Source organism: Pseudorasbora parva, chromosome 17 (assembly GCF_024679245.1).
Source record: "Pseudorasbora parva isolate DD20220531a chromosome 17, ASM2467924v1, whole genome shotgun sequence".
Classification (NCBI taxonomy): Eukaryota; Metazoa; Chordata; class Actinopteri; order Cypriniformes; family Gobionidae; genus Pseudorasbora; species Pseudorasbora parva.
In genome coordinates, this window is record NC_090188.1 from 11,425,897 (window position 1) to 11,445,681 (window position 19,785).

The window sequence follows — 19,785 nt, forward strand, 5'->3', positions numbered from 1 at the left end:
ATGTACCTATGGGATCAAAATAAACGGCCAGCTTTAAGGTAAGATTTTGATGTTGCAAACAATAACAACAATTGTTTGCATTTTTTAATAAAGAGCTGTAGGTATATTTGTTGAAAAGATGGAAAAAACAGAAATACCGACTTTACATAAACGATGGATACTCTGTTCTTTGGTTATTTGGATATTTTTAATACAGAAATTCTCGTTTTTGTGGCAAATTCAGTTTACATCGCAATACAGTCTATAGTTCCATTTACCCACTTACAAACCAAATTCAGAGCAAATACTTAAAGCAATGTTGTTAAATGTCCACTATATGGCAGTGTAGTGTCGTGAAATATGCTCCAATCTCTTTGATGCTATGAAGGGGATCAATTACAATTTACCTCTAAGACAAAATCACTATTTAATCAAAAGACAATTCTCTGGCAGTAGATCAGACACTCAAAATTGCAAACATTTACCCCAATGTAGATCATTTAATCTCAAAAAGAAGATTTTTTTTATTGAAGATTTTATGACTGATGGCAACGGGCGCTAAACTGCAGACCAGCGTCAGATATAATTGGATCTTGTTCCACTAGACCACTGTTCATATAATACTCTTATGCTATGAGTGACGAGTGTCAAACACTGGTCCAAATGAGTTTGTGCAGCGTCCTTCTGAGCTGCTTCATAATCCAATCACCTGCCCCGAGAGGCGGGTTTAAAAGAGGCTAATATTAGGCTTGTTTGAGATGAGCAAAATCTGCGCAGAATCGATCACCGGTGATCAGCGCGAGATGCATGCCGGTTAGAAATGTGTCCGAGGGCGGTCCGCCTTGCTCTGATGTCATGCCGACGTATGTAAAAAATCTCTCGCGATGGCAAGGCGGACTTGTCGGATTCTGCAGTCGAGCGCAGTTGCTCTCCACCAACTGCGCGGAGCAAAAGCATGATGGGAAACGACTTGCTGACGACACAGCTTAATGCTTATTGGTTTAAACAACCGTGATGTATGGTGGATTTTTTTAAATATTTGATTTTAAAACTCTGATATCATGTTTTTATGTGTATAAATTATGTGTGAATATTCTCAAACTCTCGGAGAGTGCGATCTCTCTGTTGGTTATGTGATTGTTGTCATATTAATAAAAAAATATATAAAACGTGTGTAATTAAAGTAAAAATGCTTGATAAACAGGCCTTTCGAATGGAAATAAATAACAAAAACTTTGGGTGTCTTGTTCATAATATTTATTTTCATTTAAAAGCAACAGAACTTAAAGCAGCACTAGGTAACTTTTCAACCTTCATAATATATTTTTTAAGACTCTTGTGATGATAAATCGACTTACAATAGGTTGAATGACACGTCTGCCATAGCCTGATGGGGTCTGTATCGTTTTTAATCGTACTTTTAAACTTCGGGTTTCGGGTAGTAACCCGAGAACAAAAAGAACTACAAAATTCGACTGCTTTACGGCATATACGTCACTTCCACCAACACACACACTTCCTTATATTCAGACGTGCGAGCCCAACTTTGTTCGTCGGATAATATAGTCATGTCCGAAGCAGCACAGACACATAAGAAAGAAAATGTTTTGTTGGAGGAAAGCAATAAGAGGAAACGAAAAAGTGATGGGATTAAAGGCAGGACTAGGATCAAAATGTGACCAGGGTTTGCTCGTCGGCGTGAGCTGGAGGAGGCGTGCCCGACCGATGCTGTCCTGCTTGTTACGGTGAGCTACCACTCAAACATTGAACTGAAGTATCATATAGATTCTGTAAAACGGTAACCAATAGACTACTATAATGACGCTGGCTTGTAAACGTGAGCATCGTGATTATTTGGCGTTTGAAAAAAATAAAAGCCATGAAATTATATTCATATGACATGCTGAAGCATATGCCACTGACTGTAACGTTACCTGGGATGAAGACATTTCACACGCGCCGCCAGAAGAACTCGAAATCCTCTTGCAGTGTTCAGGGGAACTGTTAGTGCTGCACCATGTGCTGCACCGATCCGCAGCGCCACTTTTATGAAGTTATTTGGCCGGCACCGCACCACTGTATATATTTTTACAACCCGCCGCGCACCCGCGACCATTAAATAGACATACGGGGTCCGCGGGTTATGAGACGAGCCACGCATCACTAGTTCAGGGCTATCAGGGTTGTCATGTCAACAAATGCACGCGCGATGGCATCCCCTGTTGTAGGATTACAGCGCTTACGACAGTAGTTGAGGACATTATTTTTTCCAAACTGTAGGGGGACCCCGAGAGCAAAAGTAGCCAAGTGGGGCTTTAAATTACATCCAGTTTATCAGCAACCGAGCGCACGAGTGTGAATCCCGCGATATCTGCAACTGATCTCGCAGGTGTCTGATCCACTACGAGAAGAGAGAACTGTCCGGATTGCCTGCTCTTTTTTCACTCCTCCCCTCACTGCAGCCGCCTAGTCTCGCCTTTATTTCAGGCGAGGCAAGGCGCATCTCAAACAAGCCTATTGTCTTTGTCTCAGGTGAGGTCATGCGGCACAACATGGAGACAGGTAACGGCGTTTAACTTCATCGAACTTTGTTTTTCTTGCATTTAGCCATTATATTAACAAAAGACTGAGTACATAAAGTAAATCAGTTTGTATTCAGAATGAATCTTACATGGTAATGCAAATGATTTCCTGCTAACCTGTTGACTTCATCTGTTGCTTAAGGATCTCATAGGATGATCTTTCTATAGTTGTGAGATATTCTCACTTAGAATCATTAAAACTAGGCCATTTACTCTCGAAGACCAAGTCAACACTTTATGTCTGAATGTTGTCTTATATTGTTCACTGACGCGTTTCGATGCGCTTTACGCAACCTGTTGCGTGTGCGCTGTCCGAGGTGCTGATGATGCCAGTCAGTCGACAGAACTTCCTGTTAAGAATAACAAAATGACGACATAACTTTCTTATCTTAAACATATAACGCATGACCCAACTTGTCCCTACATGAACGCTTAGGGGGTCAATGCGTTTTGGATTCAGTGGAGGAAAATGAACCAATGTTATCGTTGCTTTAAGGGTAATGGACTAATTAAAAAAATATATATTTTCATTTGTTTACTTCTCATGTACAAATACAATAATAAACAAAAAATTATAATAATATCGATAACTATAACTAACTTGTTAGCTTGAATGACAAATTTCAATGTGCTGGCAACTTTTTGCAGATTATATAACTATGATCCTGGCAGAAAGAAGTAGCAGGTGTCACTCCGAAAGTCTGCACTGCCATTTGGGGGAGATTCTACACTGCTTTCTTCTGTTCTGAGGGAAGACATTTTCATATGGGTCACCTGGACACATCTGATGACTCTTTATTATTGTTATTTTTAAACATTTTATAATCCTAAAAAATGTTTAGCAGTCTTAAATGCAACCAACCACTTTCTTTATAATAAGAATCTTTTTTCAAACTCCAGATATTCTTTCAATCAGTATTATGTGCTGTTACCTGGGCACTTGTTGGCTGTTTTCTTTCATTGTTTTGTACACATACACTGTGAAAAAAAAAAAAAAAAGTTAATTTTGAACTTTTGCAGTACAATCGACTTGGATGTTTAAGTTATTTCAACTTAGATTATGTTAAACTGACCTTAAAACAATGTAAAAACATATGTTGTCATAACTTATTGAACATATCATTTTTTTTACAGAGTAGACACAACTTTAAAAAATAGGCATTCAGTTTAAAAAAAGTTTATCATCCAAAACACTTATTCTGTGTGTGTGTGTGTGTGTGTGTGTGTGTGTGTGTGTGTGTGTGTGTGTGTGTGTGTGTGTGTGTGTGTGTGTGTGTGTGTGTGTGTGTGTGTGTGTGTGTGTGTGTGTGTGTGTCTAAACCGTCAAATGATGTGGAAGAAGCCGATGTAAACACTTTCAGTCATATAGTTTTCCAAAAGTACAAACCAAATTGAATTGAATTCATCCATTCAGAATATATATATATATATATATATATATATATATATATATATATATATATATATATATATATATATTCTGAATAAATACTGTTTCCACAGCAAGAGATACTTAGCTGATGTGGACCTGTTTTTTGTGTATATATATATATATATATATATATATATATATATATATATATATACAAACAACAGGTCCACATCAGAAAACAGGTCCACATCAGCTAAGTATCTCTTGCTGTGGAAACAGTGCAACCCTTAGCTTTCCAGAATGCAATAATTGCTGATATCACTTTACCTCCCATGGGAAATTACTCATTGCGCGGCTGGGTTCTCACAGATCTTTCTCTGTCGTCTTGGATCACTGGCAGGTAAAGGTGAGACACTGAGGCCCGGGAGGACCAGATGACTGACTCCTGCCAAGTAAAGCTCCACTGGCCGTGAGGAGGGACTCCAGCCCAATGCTCCAGTCTAACCAGCAGACTTTCAACTCAACAAAAAGACCTGAGCCACTTTTATACAGCCTCTGTTTTTGTAGAGCTCCCTTTCGAACAATGCACATAAGGATACACTTTGTTTTGCCACTGCTTGGATAATAGAATTTGTTTATCAGCTGTTTTATGAAAGGATTATAATTATGTTGGAGTCCTTTGGATCAAATCACTCTATGAAGATGCATCACAATATGGCTTGTAATCTAAAGTGAACAATGCTGGATCTATCGCAGTTCCTTCCTGCACACTTGCAGCAGAGTTTCCTTTTGTGGAACTAATCCTGTGGACTGTAATCCTTGTGACTGGTATTGACCCACCGGACCTGTAATTTCCCCCCTCAACCCATCTTCCCTTTAGGAGCTCAGGCCCTGGATGAGGGTCAGAGGGGAGGTCGGCCCTTTGCCATGGCTCATTCGTCTGACACGGCACGCAAAGACATGACGAATGGGGCTCATCCCAGTGCCCAACCAGGGCCCTCGGGCACATCTACTCTACCACGCTACCTGCACAAGAAGCAGCAGCGTCAGAGAGGAGTAAGATCTTCCTCCCCTATGGGCAGGGTCATCATCATCAATGCACCTGTCGATGGTGAGTCTCCAACAAGTATTTGCACTTTCACATGATATAGATGCAGATGTAGATATTTTTACATTTTGCCAAATTGGTGGCAAATTGGTATTATTCCATATGATATCAGTCGTATGATTTCATTTCAAATTAAGGCTTAGGTTTTATCTAAAAATCATGCAGTTTTGTACTAATCAAATCATACAAATTCATATGAAATCGCCAACGCAAGTTACTTTGTTTTACCATTTATTGACTTAAACTGTCCCCATGTTTAGAGAATTCAGTAGTTACAGGCATTGTGTTCGCTGTGTGAAAATGATGGTTATTGTAGTATTTCTCAAAATGAAAACGTATAATATTATGCAAATCTGCAATAATGAAATGTTAAATAACGCAAATATACTTTATGTACTTATTCTCACTTTATTAACCACTGTCTTTGCTGCTTATCTTCGATGACGAAGTTCAACCATACTAATTCAACTAATTCATACTTTAGATGAACATCACTATTGATAGCGTTTTTTGTTTGTTTGTTTTTTGCTGAAGTAAGAGGGAGGAACTTTCTTCTCCTGCATCCAATACTTCTCCAATTCAAAATGGCTGCTGATTTCACTTTTGGTGAAAGTGCCTTTATATTTGCATATATCTCTTTTCTTTTTCTTTTTTTTAAACAAACAAGCAAGCTCAGAAAAAGTAGCGTAACACATTACTCTCCATAAAAAGTAACTAAGTAACTCCGATCGGCCATAACTTGAAAGTTATTATTTGTTTAGTAGGAACAGTCAGAACTGTAATATCTATAGAGTGCAATATCATGCATCCCTAGAACAATAATAGTACATCATCAATCTCTGAAATAACATGAACAGGTTCCTGTGATGCTTTTTAAACAATATTGAAGGGGTTGTTAAATGCTTTACAATTGTTGGCAGCCTTTACTTCCATTTAATGATGTTAGCTAACTGCATGATTGGTATTATCTTAGAACTGTATATTATTCTGACATTATGGACATAACTTGGACACAGTCCCCTCTGATAACAGATTACTCTAAATGGTAATGTAGAAACATGTGTTTTCTGTAAAGCTGCTTTGAAACAATATACACTGTGAAAAATGCTATAGAAATAAATGTGAATCGAATTTAAAAACAAAATGTTTAATAAAACATAACAAAAATATTTTGTTTTTTAAGGAAATTCATACATAGAAACATCAGTTGTCTTATATTATATTATATTATATTATATTATATTATATTATATTATATTATATTATATTATATTATATTATATTATATTATATTATATTATATTATATCAGAGAAACCCTTTTGCTAGGGAGTAAAAATCCATGAAAGAACTTGTGCTTTGAATTAAGAATTTGTTCTCAGAGGTTCCTTGTATTTGTGTTTGATGCCGTGCCCTGTAGGTGGGGATGACTGTGAAGACATTCACACAATCACTGTGGACAAAAGTGAGGATGGCAGGCTGGGCTTCAGTGTGCGGGGAGGCTCTGAACACGGCCTTGGAATCTTTGTCAGCAAGGTGGAGGACGACAGCACTGCAGGTACACCTGACAGCAGAATAATACACGATGACACAAGACTGAGACTTCCATACTAAATGTTTTATTAAGTCTTACAACAAAGTATATATGTATAAGCTATCGTTGAGTTTCACATCCATCATTTTGTTTCCTCATTCCACACTTCAGAGTTGGCAGGCTTGTGTGTTGGGGATAAGCTGGTCGAGGTGAATGGCATAAGTCTGGAGAGCATCACCATGAGCAGTGCTGTAAAAGTCCTGACGGGAAACAATCGTCTGCGTATGGTGGTTAGACGCGTGGGGAAGGTGCCTGGTATCCGCTATTCAAAAGAGAAGACTACATGGTAAGTGGTTCAAAATGATTTGCTATTTTGTGTGGTTTTATATCAGGCTAAGCACATTCCATCAGGCTGAACATCATTAGTAATGTTACTTCTGCACCAGTGGTTCTCAAGACCTCTCATTGTACAACACATTTATTCAAAGGCCCCCCATATTGGATTACTTATTCCCTCTGCTATTTGTACTATAATTATATTATTGTTGCTTGTTTTCGAACTTTATTTTGGTATATTTAAGTTACACAATGTAGTTAATAAAACAAAACTGCATGCATTTTGCAGAAGGACCTTATTTCGGTTGTGTTTCGGCTCTGTGTGACTGTGCAGATGTATAAACTCTGTTAGAGAGATACATATGGCAATTTATCTGTACAATAAAATACCTTACACACCTGTTGGGTAAGAAAAATTAAATGGCTTCTCCGTGACGCTTTTACAACAGTTCAAATCCCTTATTTCTTCATCTCTGAAAAGGCAAACCACTGTTATTTGTCGTTTTATCCCGAGATCTGTTGGGTTCTGTCTTTTCCTGCAGACCCTCCTCTGTTCGGCTTTCTTTTTTTCTCAAGATTTAACTTGCTTCATGCAAACTTTCTCGCTTATTCCCAGACAGCAATATAGTGTCGGCCCAGATCCGGTCCACTTCTGGTACGCGTTGAATCCACATGTACCAGATGTGGCTCGGATCTGATGCTGTCTGGGTTGTGTCACTCCCACACCATACACACGTCAAAGTAGCCAGAGCAACTTCTCTATTTATGGATATGATGAGACATGCACAGGTAAGGGACATTCTGTAGATGTATATATATGTATGCAATATGATATATGTATACAAAATTCCTTTTACATTTTTTTTTAAATATAAGCATGTACGATCAATAGCCTTACCTTAGTGAATCAGGGTAGGACAAAAACAAGTTTTAGAAGAAGGATTAATGATGCATTTAAATCATTATTTAAATTTGGTTAATTTTAAACAAAAAAGTTAGTGTATCTTTAAATTAATTAACCACAATTCATTTTGTGATTCTAGAATATTAAAGATTCTGATTCTGTATGTTCTTCAATAATAATAATAGTTATTAAAGGGAAGAAAAATCAATCTATTCTATCTTTACATATTTAAATATATATACTTTAAGTATAGGTCTTATTTACATATAGTTAATATTATTCAATAATTTTAAGTCATCCTGTGGCCCCCTTTGAAGTTTACTGAGAAAAAATGGATTCTTCTTATTTTCATTGCTATACAGATAAGTAACAAAATGTACCAACATGACCTTTAGTAGTCTGCAAGAGAAGTAGTTGTTTGTATGGCAGTTTGACCGGTCTTTCACAAGCCTGCCTCCTGGAGGTTTTCAAGTACCCTGTGACGACTCATTACAGAAGGGAACAGAAGTGTTTTGTCCTTGAACATTTAAAGGTTATTTTGGTGGCCTGTTTGAAATACTGGTACTTTAGGCATTTGTTGCAGATGTGCTGAATGATAGGGTTTAATTAGAACGACCGAACTGAAACGATAAGCAGAGTGATGGGCTACCGCCTCCCTGCCTTGACTAACGGGGTGGAAACCCTGTGACTCCTGGCCTTTGCTTGTTATCTTTTCCTTGAGCTTCTGTTTCAGCATACAGCGGTGGTAGAGTTACCTCAGTGGTCTTCTCAGCCATTTCATTAACTGATAGTAGAGCTAGTAAGCTTATTACAGAAGTATGTGTGTCCACCTGAATGTTTATGTGTGTGTGCTTGTGTATTTTTTTCTTCTATCTTAACTTAATATGCAGAGACAACTATAAGTAAACCATGTGTAGGTTGATATCCTCAAAGTGTGAACACTGTGGCTCTGTGCCACATTTAAACGGGGCTCTGTTTGTTTGAGCATCGCAACCAGCCCGATACATAGAACCAATGCCGTTTGTTTGGGAATTTGGGCGAGGTTATCTGTTTTTCTTACCAATGAAAGAGTAGGATCATTTTGTTTGGACACGTTAGTAGTATATATATATATATATATATATGTGTGTAATTTATTTTAGTCTTCACTGTCACATGATCCTTTAGAAATCATTTTTATATGCTGATTTGGTGCTAAAGAAACATTTCTTCGTATTATTATTATCAATGTTAAAAACAATTGCTGCTGCTTAAGTAGCTGCCGCTGCTTAACAGTTGAGTAATGTATTTGTTTATTAAATATATATGTATATGTATGTATGCAGGGTAGATCTGATCCACCGAAGGATGGTAGTGGAAGAAAGTGGTCGCACACCTTCAGAGGCCAGTTCAGATGGAGCGCTGCGGAGAATAGTGCATCTTTACACAACCTCAGATGACTACTGCCTGGGCTTCAACATCCGTGGTGGCAAAGAGTTTGCCCTGGGCATCTATGTCTCGAAGTAAGACATTATGACCTGGCATTTGGGACATACATTTCATGTCTGAAATCTGGATGACATTTGTGGCCTAGATGTTATGGCTAACTGTTTAACTTTATTCATGTGATGATTTGTTTGATTTTGCGATTAGGCTGGACCCTGGTGGCCTGGCGGAGCAAAATGGAATTAAAATGGGGGATCAGATTCTGGCAGCCAACGGAGTGAGTTTTGAGGACATCACACACAGCAATGCAGTAGAAGTGCTAAAGAGTCACACTCACGTGATGCTGACCATCAAGGTGAAAATCTCTCTCTCTTATATATATGTCTTTATATGTGTGCACTAGTTTTCGGCAGTGCATTGAATTGATCAAAAGTGACAGTAAACACTTCAATTTCAAATAAATGCTGTTCATTTAAACTTTAATTTCATCAAAGAATCCTGAACATTAAATTCCAACATATTAAGCAACACAACTGTTTCCAACTTTGATAATAATGATGTAATGTTTCTTGAGCAGCAAGTTAGCATATTAGAATAATTTCTGAAGGATCATGGGACACCAAAGACTGTTGAAAATTCAGCTTGGTCATCACATGAACACATGACATTTTAAAATATGTTAAAATAGAAAACCATGTCATTTAAATTGTAATGATATTTCACAATATTACTGTATTTACTGTTAATTCAGTGAGTAAAGGGACCTATTTTAAATACATTTAAAATTCGTAATGATCCCAGAAATTGGCTATATAGCTGGATTGATGGGTGAATGGATGGATGGATATAACAAAATATTCAAGAATAAAATCGAGAAATAATGTAATGTCATATATCAGTGAAGTAGCATCTTCTGATGTTCTATCTGTGGGGAACTTATAAAACATCTTAGTTCATCAAGACAAATGATTTCCAAAGTGCTGTGGCATATTAATTGCCTCCACAGCATGTTAAACAACACAGCCTCTTATTGCGTCTGGGAGTGAGAAAGCATAGCAAAGCAGACAGCTGGCATTTAGCCGTCACATTCCTGGTTGCTCGCTTTACTCAGGCAGAGCTCAGGTTCCACCTGTGAAAAACAGCCAGCGGGTGTGCATTATTCACCAGGCCTTAGGGATCAAGTTATAATCAGCAGAAAGCCTCGTTTTATGGCCTTTTCTTATTGCCCCCACGGCAAGCCTCTATCAAACCTGCAGTGGTGCTATAAGTATATAGGGCTGCTAAATGCCTGCTTTGTTAGCTATTGATGCCACTTTGTGGTGGTAAGAGTGAGCTCTGCTGGTGATAAATGAAGTGACAATGTGAGAAAATGTCAGATTAGGATCAACACAAAGGAAGAAAGGGATTTGTTTTAAACTGTGCTGCAGTCTGTTTGAATCCAGCTCCTGTATGATATCTGTCCTCACAGTGACTTGTTTTCCTACAAGGCAAGTGAGGCTGCCACCTACCATCATCTTAATGGTGTTCAAGTTCGTTTATGCTTCTAAAGAAAAAAAACTTACTGTGACCTCATGAGAGCCCATAGTGAGGTCAGCCTACACCTTGGGCATCAAAAAGTAGGTCATAAGGACTTGCCTAGTGGAAAATGTTGTTTTTAAGTAATTTTAGGCTGTTTAGACAGAAGTATGTGTGTCCACCTGAATGTTTATGTGTGTGTGCTTGTGTATTTTTTTCTTCTATCTTAACTTAATATGCAGAGACAACTATAAGTAAACCATGTGTAGGTTGATATCCTCAAAGTGTGAACACTGTGGCTCTGTGCCACATTTAAACGGGGCTCTGTTTGTTTGAGCATCGCAACCAGCCCGATACATAGAACCAATGCCGTTTGTTTGGGAATTTGGGTTCCACCTGTGAAAAACAGCCAGCGGGTGTGCATTATTCACCAGGCCTTAGGGATCAAGTTATAATCAGCAGAAAGCCTCGTTTTATGGCCTTTTCTTATTGCCCCCACGGCAAGCCTCTATCAAACCTGCAGTGGTGCTATAAGTATATAGGGCTGCTAAATGCCTGCTTTGTTAGCTATTGATGCCACTTTGTGGTGGTAAGAGTGAGCTCTGCTGGTGATAAATGAAGTGACAATGTGAGAAAATGTCAGATTAGGATCAACACAAAGGAAGAAAGGGATTTGTTTTAAACTGTGCTGCAGTCTGTTTGAATCCAGCTCCTGTATGATATCTGTCCTCACAGTGACTTGTTTTCCTACAAGGCAAGTGAGGCTGCCACCTACCATCATCATTTCCACTAAGCAAGTCCTTCTAAAGAAAAAAAACTTACTGTGACCTCATGAGAGCCCATAGTGAGGTCAGCCTACACCTTGGGCATCAAAAAGTAGGTCATAAGGACTTGCCTAGTGGAAAATGTTGTTTTTAAGTAATTTTAGGCTGTTTAGACTTTGCACGTAATTTGCACAATGAATTATATCCAACACAGTACATTTGAACTTGTATGCAATGCAATTAAGGCTGTATATCCTTTTCTGACTGTAAATTTTGTCTTGTGTAATATCCAAGGAGGCTGGCCGATATCCTGCTTACAAGGAGATGGTGGCGGAGTACAGTTGGCTTAATAAACGTATGTAATAACCTGACTATTTAATATCTAATTACTGTATGTTACATATTAAAGGATAGGTTGCATGCCTTTTGTGACCCATTCATTTGCACTTGTATCTTATGATAGAAACACAATTTTCATAATTAAATTGATGGTGTGCCCTGGGAATGTCCATCTCCAGATTAAAGATGAAAACCAACTGGCCACATGTCAAGCCAGATTTTTCATTGCCTGTTTTTTCCATTTAATATGGATGGCGGTGTATGAAAATAGCCACGGATTAGACCGTAATGTTCAAATTCAGATAAGTCATCCGGGATTGTGCATGTTTGTAGCATCAGGGTTATTCAGGGGTATTTAGGCTGCAGGACAGAAGCTGAATGTAATTCTGCTCTGTATTTAACACTAGTGACATTGATATAATGTTCATAATGACTTTCTTTAATATTTATGAGGCTTTTAGACTCCATTAAGAAACCTACATCTAAAGCTGCCTGAAAAAATGTATACCTGTAAAATGTATCAAAAAATTTATAACGGGAGTTTTGGCGCTGTTTGACAGCTCCAGCGAATGTAAAGATTGAGTTCTTTGATCGCTTTTTTATATAATTTAATCACACTTTAAATAATTCAATTTAATTCAATAAAAATAATTCAGTAAGTTTGTTCTCCTACTTAGAGAAGTTCACCTACTAAGAGAAACAATTTGAAGTTTGAAGATTTACTGACACATGACTGTACATGAATCATTACATATCAGAAATCACTAGTCACAGATCAGGCATTAGCATTAACACAATTACTTACATGTTGTTGCATGCTGTCTAGTCTATATTATATAAAAATAAAAGTCTTTTTGCTAAGCCTGCAAAGAAATTGCGACTGATTTACAAAAGAATACACAGTGAAATGTACCAAATACAAATAAATAATGCACAACTGAGACATTCACATTGTTGAAAATTAATAACCACATTCCTAGCATCAGGATCCTTTGGATGTAATAGATAGGTACATTTCACAATGAGTCATTCTCTGGGCTTGGTTACAATAATGCACTAACAAGGAAGTTTTCAGTTCTGAAACTTACAGGATATTCTTATAGTATGATGATGTCTTATATGTCAAAAGCTCAAGGGAAATTTTATTTCTCAGTTCATTACCCCTTTAATAGAAGTTAAGTGATAAATACATTCTATTCATGACATTATTTTTGAAAGTATTCTCACTTTACAGCATTTTTACACAAGTGCCTAAAACTGAAGCTTTGCAGGTAAGTAAGTGTCTTGGAGAAGTCGCACAGTTCTTGTCTATCTCAGTGTTTTCTGTCAATGATGGTGAGATCAGATCATACCGGCTGTTGTCAGACTCCTTGTGCATACAAAAATCTTACTGGGTTATTACAATTAATGGCAAAATGAATGTTTGGAATTGTAAACTGATATTTCCTTCCAACACACTACAGCAAAATATATAAATAGGCTAACTGGCTTAAAATTTTGTAAAAATAAAATAATGTGCCTAAGACTTCTGCACATTTTACCAGTGGATGTAAACAGTTTTTTTCAGTGTAAGGTGAAAAATGGCTACTGTGAACATCCACTAAGTTATTCAAAGGTTTGTTTTTTCTTTAGGTCAACACTTTAAAGTGTTGACCTAAAGAAAATAAAATCTTTGAACAACTTAGTGGGTGACAGACCCTTTACCCTTCGTCAATAACTGTGTAACTTAATGATAAAAGATACAAATAATTGTGTTTGTATTGAAGATACATGGAAGCTGTGTGCTAAATGGGCATGACTGGTGTTGCACTGTAATGTACATGTGTAAGGAGGTGGACATCATATTTTCAATCTCTAAAAATATTACATGAATGTCTCTCTTTTTCCCTTTTAGTATCTAATGGCGGTCAGCCCTCTTCCTCCCAGGGTTCAGATTCTTACTCCTCCACATCTTCTCTATCTTCCGGAACGCCGGTCAGCTCTCTCAGCGGCCTCTCGCAGGTCATGTTCCCTCCTGCATTTGGCTCAGAGATGGTGGATGTCTGCATCTCCACCGAGGACCGATCACGCCGGCCTAGCTCTGAACGGATAGAGACCGCCATGCAGACCGACCCACAGGAGCTTGACACCTCATCAAGAGCTAGCAGGGTCATAACCACAGAAACCAGCCGAACAGTTGGTGAAACTGTACTGTTGAAAGACACCGCGATCCGGAGTGGGACCAGCCACTCTCGGACAAGGACCTTTTCTGCTGGGGACAAAGAGACTCTGGAATCCCCTAAAACGGCAGTCCTCATGGCTCTCAGCAAGCCTCGGAAACCCATCCGCCGATCCCAGAGTCACATCACTGTGTCAGGTACTGTAAGGCTGTTTTGAAGAGATAAAAAGTGTCAGAAGGCTGTGAATCAAAATGCTGAGAGCTTCTCAAGGCTGTCCTCTGTTTGTGTGTGTCTCTGATGTAACTCATATCTCAGTTGTAGTGCCCGGGCCCAAGGTCACAACGAGATCAGTGATGAGGATCTTGGGTTATTTGATACACACACCATGTTGTGGAAGCTCTGCTCAGAATAGAAAATGCAATGTTGAAAACCAGCAATTGACCTTTAGAGCCACGCTGCTGCGTCTGTTTGTCAAATATATAGCAGTGTGCTGCCATTGTATCTGCATTTAAATGAAGTTGGTGGAATGCATAATACATCAGCATTACTGCATGGGATCTCCCCGTGAAAGATTAACGGTTCAGACTGGAGAATCTGATTCCATGAGAAATGTACGCTCAAAATCCACACAGCAAAGTGTATATCATCCTGTTTTATTTGCCAGGCTTAATACCGCACACTGAGATAAATGACTGGAGGTTTTGTGGCCTTTAACAAATACATTCAATCACAACTTAACATAACAGGCGCTTCTCGGGAGAATCCCACCGAAACATGTCTGGGCCGTATTTCACCCCAAAATCAAAAGTAGAAAAGTAAATTAAAGCCTATTTTAGCACCATTAAAGTCCTCATGAAATCAAAATCGATCTTATTTACCTTGTTAGCACATATTACAGGCTTTGGGGTGAACAATTAATCCGTGCAAGTTAATACACAGAAAAAAAATGTTTGCCGTGGTAATCTTTAATCAAAATCTGAAAATTGTTGAGAAACACACTGCTCGCTTGCAGCGGGACTTTTATTATGACGGCGGGACGGGACACATCCGCGGGTACAATTTCTGCTTTTCCGGTCATGAGTATGAGGTGTTGCTCTGTTTATCATATTAGATACATTTAAGTGTGTTTAAAATGATGTTATGACATTACTCTGTGTGTTCGCTCAGCGGCTGCTGTGATACTGCACACTGCTATGAGTAAAGCATTTCTGCAAAATAAAACCAGATATGATGCACTTGACAGTCGACTCCCTTAGACACTATGCTCAGACGTCCTCCTTGGTTAAAATAGCAATTCTTTATGCAAAAAAAGTGAAAAATATATTTGTCTAATGAAATATGAATCAATATTTAAATGTATTTAAAGCAGCACTTGGCAACTTTTGCTCTCGGGGTCCCCCTACAGTTGGGAAAAAATAATGTCCTCAACTACTGTCGTAAGCTCTGTCATCCTACAACAGGGGATGCCATCGCACATGCATTTGTTGACATGACAACCCTGATAGCCCTGAACTAGTGATGCGCGGGTCGTTTCATAACCAGCGGACCCCGTATGTCTATTTAATGGTCGCGGGTGCGGGGCGGGTTGTAAAAATACATACAGTGGTGCGGGGCGGGCCAAATAACTTCATAAAAGCAGCCCCGCGGGTTGGTGCAGCACTAACGGTTCCCCCGAACACTGCAGGAGGAGTTCACATGCAGGTGTTTTTCTGGCGTCGCGTGTGAAATGTCTTCATCCCAGTCAGTGGCATGTTTCAGCATGTCATATGAATATAATTTCATCGGTTTTATTTTTTTTCAAACGCCATATAATCACGATGCTCACGTTTACAAGCCAGCGTCATTATAGTAGTCTATTGGTTACCGTTTTACAGAATCTATATGATACTTCAATTCAATGTTTGAGTGGTAGCTCACCGTAACAAGCAGGACAGCATCGGTCGGGCACGCCTCCTTCAGTTCACGCCGACGAGCAAACGCTGGTCACATGTTGATCCTCGTCCTGCCTTTAATCCCATCACTTTTTCGTTTCCTCTTATTGCTTTCCTCCAACAAAACCTTTTCTTTCTTATTTGTCTCTGCTGCTTCGGACATGACTATATTATCCGACGAACAAAGTTGGGCTCGCACATCCGAATTTAAGGAAGTGTGGGTGTTGGTGGAAGTGACGTATATGCCGTAAAGCAGTCGAATTTTGTAGTTCTTTTTTTTCTCGGGTTACTACCCGAAACCCGAAGTTTAAAAGTACGATTAAAAACGATACAGACCCCATCAAGCCATGGCAGACGTGTCATTCAACCTATTGTAAGTCGATTTATCATCACAAGAGTCTTGAAAATTATATTATGAAGGTTGAAAAGTTACCTAGTGCTGTTTAAGGGAAATTACCTCAAAATGTAATTGAAAGGCTTTGTAAATACTGTATTCAGCAGGTGTTTTTCAACTAAACCATTTCTAGTGCTCTACTGCTCCTGCCCTGGAGTGACCTGGGGTTAAATGCCCTGCTCGAGGCCACAGTAGCAATGAAACAGGATTGAGATCTCAGTAACTCTCCAGTTTCTGGGTCACCAGGGTTCAGGACTGAACTTGCAAACTTTGTTTCCTATATAACTTGTATGTTATCACTTTGATGCTTTCCATATATTTATTTATTCAAAATAGTTAAAATTGCTAATTTAACTCCCTTGCCTGGAGGTCTTTTTTTACACGTTTCTGTTTAAATGTTAATCAGAGGACAAGCAGAAGAAAAGGAAACATCAGAAGGACAAGGTAGACAAGGAGGAGGGAAGCACCCTGCAGCGATCCAAAACCTTTGTCAGCTTGCTCTTTAAAAGTGGACGCAGGAGGGAAAGGTCATCTTCCAGAGACAGGAAGGACACCGGGACAGGGGACGGACACAGAGGAAGATCCAAATCCCCGAAACATTTGGATAACGAACCGGGTGAGTCCACATATGGTTTAACAGACTTTGATGCGGACATGTTCTGTGGATACCATTGCTGAGGAATAAGTGAGACCAAGGGCAGTGATAGGTTTTTGCATTTGAAAAGCCAGAAAGGAGTATAATACGTTTTTAAAGTAGCTAAATCAGGGAGCTGTATACAGAACTGCAGTAATTCCCTTGGAGTGGCATTGAGTCTGCCCCCCGTGGTTTTGCTCAGCTAATGATGGATTGATTGCAACACACAGAGACACACTTGAAAACTTCAAGATAATCACAGCTTGTCAGCCAGGGAGATTTGCCAATTCAAAACGTATATTAATAAAGCACAGTGGTCTTTTTGTAATGTTGTAACATACAATATAGTGTACATATTTGCAGTTAGTTACATAAAATAGACTGTTATGTTTATGAATGCATCTAGTAAGATCAGACTGAATTTGTTTTTATGCAAATAAGCCCTTTAATTGCAGTCAGCGCTTGTAGACTGACTGTAGCACTTCCGTCCTCAGGTAAAGAGCGAGGTCGGCCCATGATTAACCTGTTGAGTTCTCCCAGAGAAACTCGTGCCGGTATTAGGGAGCACAGCACCATCCCCAGCCCGGAGTCAATGGCCATGTTGGAGGACATGGCTCGCAAGCTGCTCAATGATGATGAAGTGGCCGCTGTCATGAGACACTGTAAAAGGGTGAGTTAGCTATAAGTTTGCTGAGCTGAAGAGCCTCAGTCCTGCAGAGTTCAGCTCCAACCCTGTTAAAGGTCCCATTCTTTGCGATTCCATCTTTCAAACTTTAGTTAGTGTGTAATGTTGCTGTTAGAGCATAAATAATACCTGTAAAATTATAAAGCTCAAAGTTCAATGCCAAGCGAGATATTTTATTTAACAGAAGTTCCCTTTCAAAGCCTACAGCGAACGGCCGGTTTGGACTACACCGCTGCACTTCCTGCTTTAATGACGCAACTAAAACCGTTTGTTGACGAACCCTCCGCCCACAAGAACACGCAAATTCGGGGGCGTTGTCCATTTGCTCTCGCAGGTCGAGAATATGAAGCGTTGTTTTTGTAGAGTGTGTTTGTCGCCATGCCATTGAAACGCTGTTATTTTCATCCCGGAGTCAAATCACCTTTGTTTGGCCTTCCCACGGACGATGTACGAGATCAATGGCAGTTTATGGTTAACTCGGTTCTGGAAAATTATAATCACAATTTAAAACTATGTGCAGCACATTTTGCTGAGGACTGCTTCCTCAATTTTAATCAGTTTAATGCCGGATTCGCAGAAAGATTATTCTTAAAAGATGACGCAGTTCCCTCTTTGTCTGGAGAAGGCGTTGTTTATGGTGCACAACCGGTAAGTATTTTATTATTTAAGCTGGTCCGTTTAACAGTTTATGTAACTCATGACACAAAGTGCAACGCTGTTTAGCTTTGTTAACTAACGTTAGATGGTAATTGAAACTAATCCGAAAAACTTACCATATAAAAGTATAGTAATTCATTCAGACACCATCGATTGTTAGTGTTTGTAATGATCAGTTTAAACTACTGAATAGACAGCGTACCATTCTGAAACATCCTGCAAAAGTCTTTCCTGAGCAGGTTGTAGTCGATCCTCTTCGATATTCTCCGGGTCTGATTCCGGCTCAAATTGATTAGGCAATATAGACATTTTTGCAATAACATTGAGCGCGCGGATCTACCCGTTATGGAAAGAGGCGGGACCTTTCCGTGCAACGTGCACTAAGCTGCTGTCCAATCCCAACACGGGAAGCGCTGGCCTAATCAGAACTCGTTATGTATTTTTGAAGGAGGGACTTCATAGAACAAGGAAATCATCAGGCCATTTTTAGGACAGAGGAAACAGCGGTATACAGATAAGTAAATTGTGTCAAAAATACTGTGTTTTTTTACACGCGAAACATGAACTCATGTTATATTGCACACTGTAAACATAATCAAAGCTTTGAAAACACGCAAAGAACAGGACCTTTAAAACTCACGTCTGTAGCTTCCTAGTAAGCAACCCTTCAGACCTTGATTAAAGGGTTAGTTCACCCCAAAATGAAAATTCTATCATTAATTACTTACCCTAATGTCGTTCGACACCCCTAAGACCTCCGTTTATCTTCGGAACACAAATGAAGATATTTTTGTTGAAATCCGATGGCTCAGACAGGCCTTCATTGACACCAATGTCATTTCCTTTCTCAAGACCCATAAAGGCACTTAAGACGTCGTTACAAAGCCCATCTCACTACAGTGGTTCTACAATAATTTTATGAAGCGATGAGAATAGTTTGTGTGCCCAAAAAAACGAAATAACGACTTTCAAAACAAAGAATCAGCGTATTGAATTGATTCATGATTCGGATCATGTGTCAAACTGCAGCAGTTTCAGCAGTTTCAAAACAAAACATTGTTTTGAATTTGGCCCACCACTATATAAGTCGTTATTTCGTTTTTTTGCGCACAAAAACTATTCTCCTCGCTTCCCAAAATTATAGCTTCCCTCGCTTCCCACTGTAGTGAGATGGGCTTTGTAACGACGTCTTTAGTGCCTTTATGGGTCTTGAGAGAGGAAAGGACATTGGTGTCAATGAAAGCCTGTCTGAGCCATCGGATTTCAACAAAAATATCTTCCTTTGTGTTCTGAAGATGAACGGAGGTCGGGTGTCGAATGAGAACGGGGAGTCGAACGACATTAGGGTAAGTACGGTAATTAATGAGAGAATTTTCATTTTTAGGTGAACTTACCCTTTAAGTCACTCAGGTGTGTTTGATTATGGTTGAAGCAAAACTCTGCATGTGGCTTCCCATGACCGGAGTTC

At 39.1% G+C, this 19,785-nt stretch overlaps 1 protein-coding gene across 1 annotated transcript in view; it reads left to right on the forward strand.

Annotated features, from left to right (window-relative positions):
- Nucleotides 1-4,860: 4,860 nt before the first annotated feature.
- Nucleotides 4,861-19,785, forward strand: part of pdzd7a (PDZ domain containing 7a) — a 28,653-nt gene continuing 13,728 nt past the window's right edge. The window contains exons 1-9 of the mRNA XM_067421567.1: nucleotides 4,861-5,044; nucleotides 6,461-6,598; nucleotides 6,746-6,920; nucleotides 9,140-9,316; nucleotides 9,447-9,594; nucleotides 11,813-11,873; nucleotides 13,752-14,213; nucleotides 16,748-16,957; nucleotides 17,470-17,645. Of these exons, the coding sequence (XP_067277668.1) occupies nucleotides 4,861-5,044; nucleotides 6,461-6,598; nucleotides 6,746-6,920; nucleotides 9,140-9,316; nucleotides 9,447-9,594; nucleotides 11,813-11,873; nucleotides 13,752-14,213; nucleotides 16,748-16,957; nucleotides 17,470-17,645 (1,731 nt within the window). The remainder of the gene's footprint in view (nucleotides 5,045-6,460; nucleotides 6,599-6,745; nucleotides 6,921-9,139; nucleotides 9,317-9,446; nucleotides 9,595-11,812; nucleotides 11,874-13,751; nucleotides 14,214-16,747; nucleotides 16,958-17,469; nucleotides 17,646-19,785) is intronic.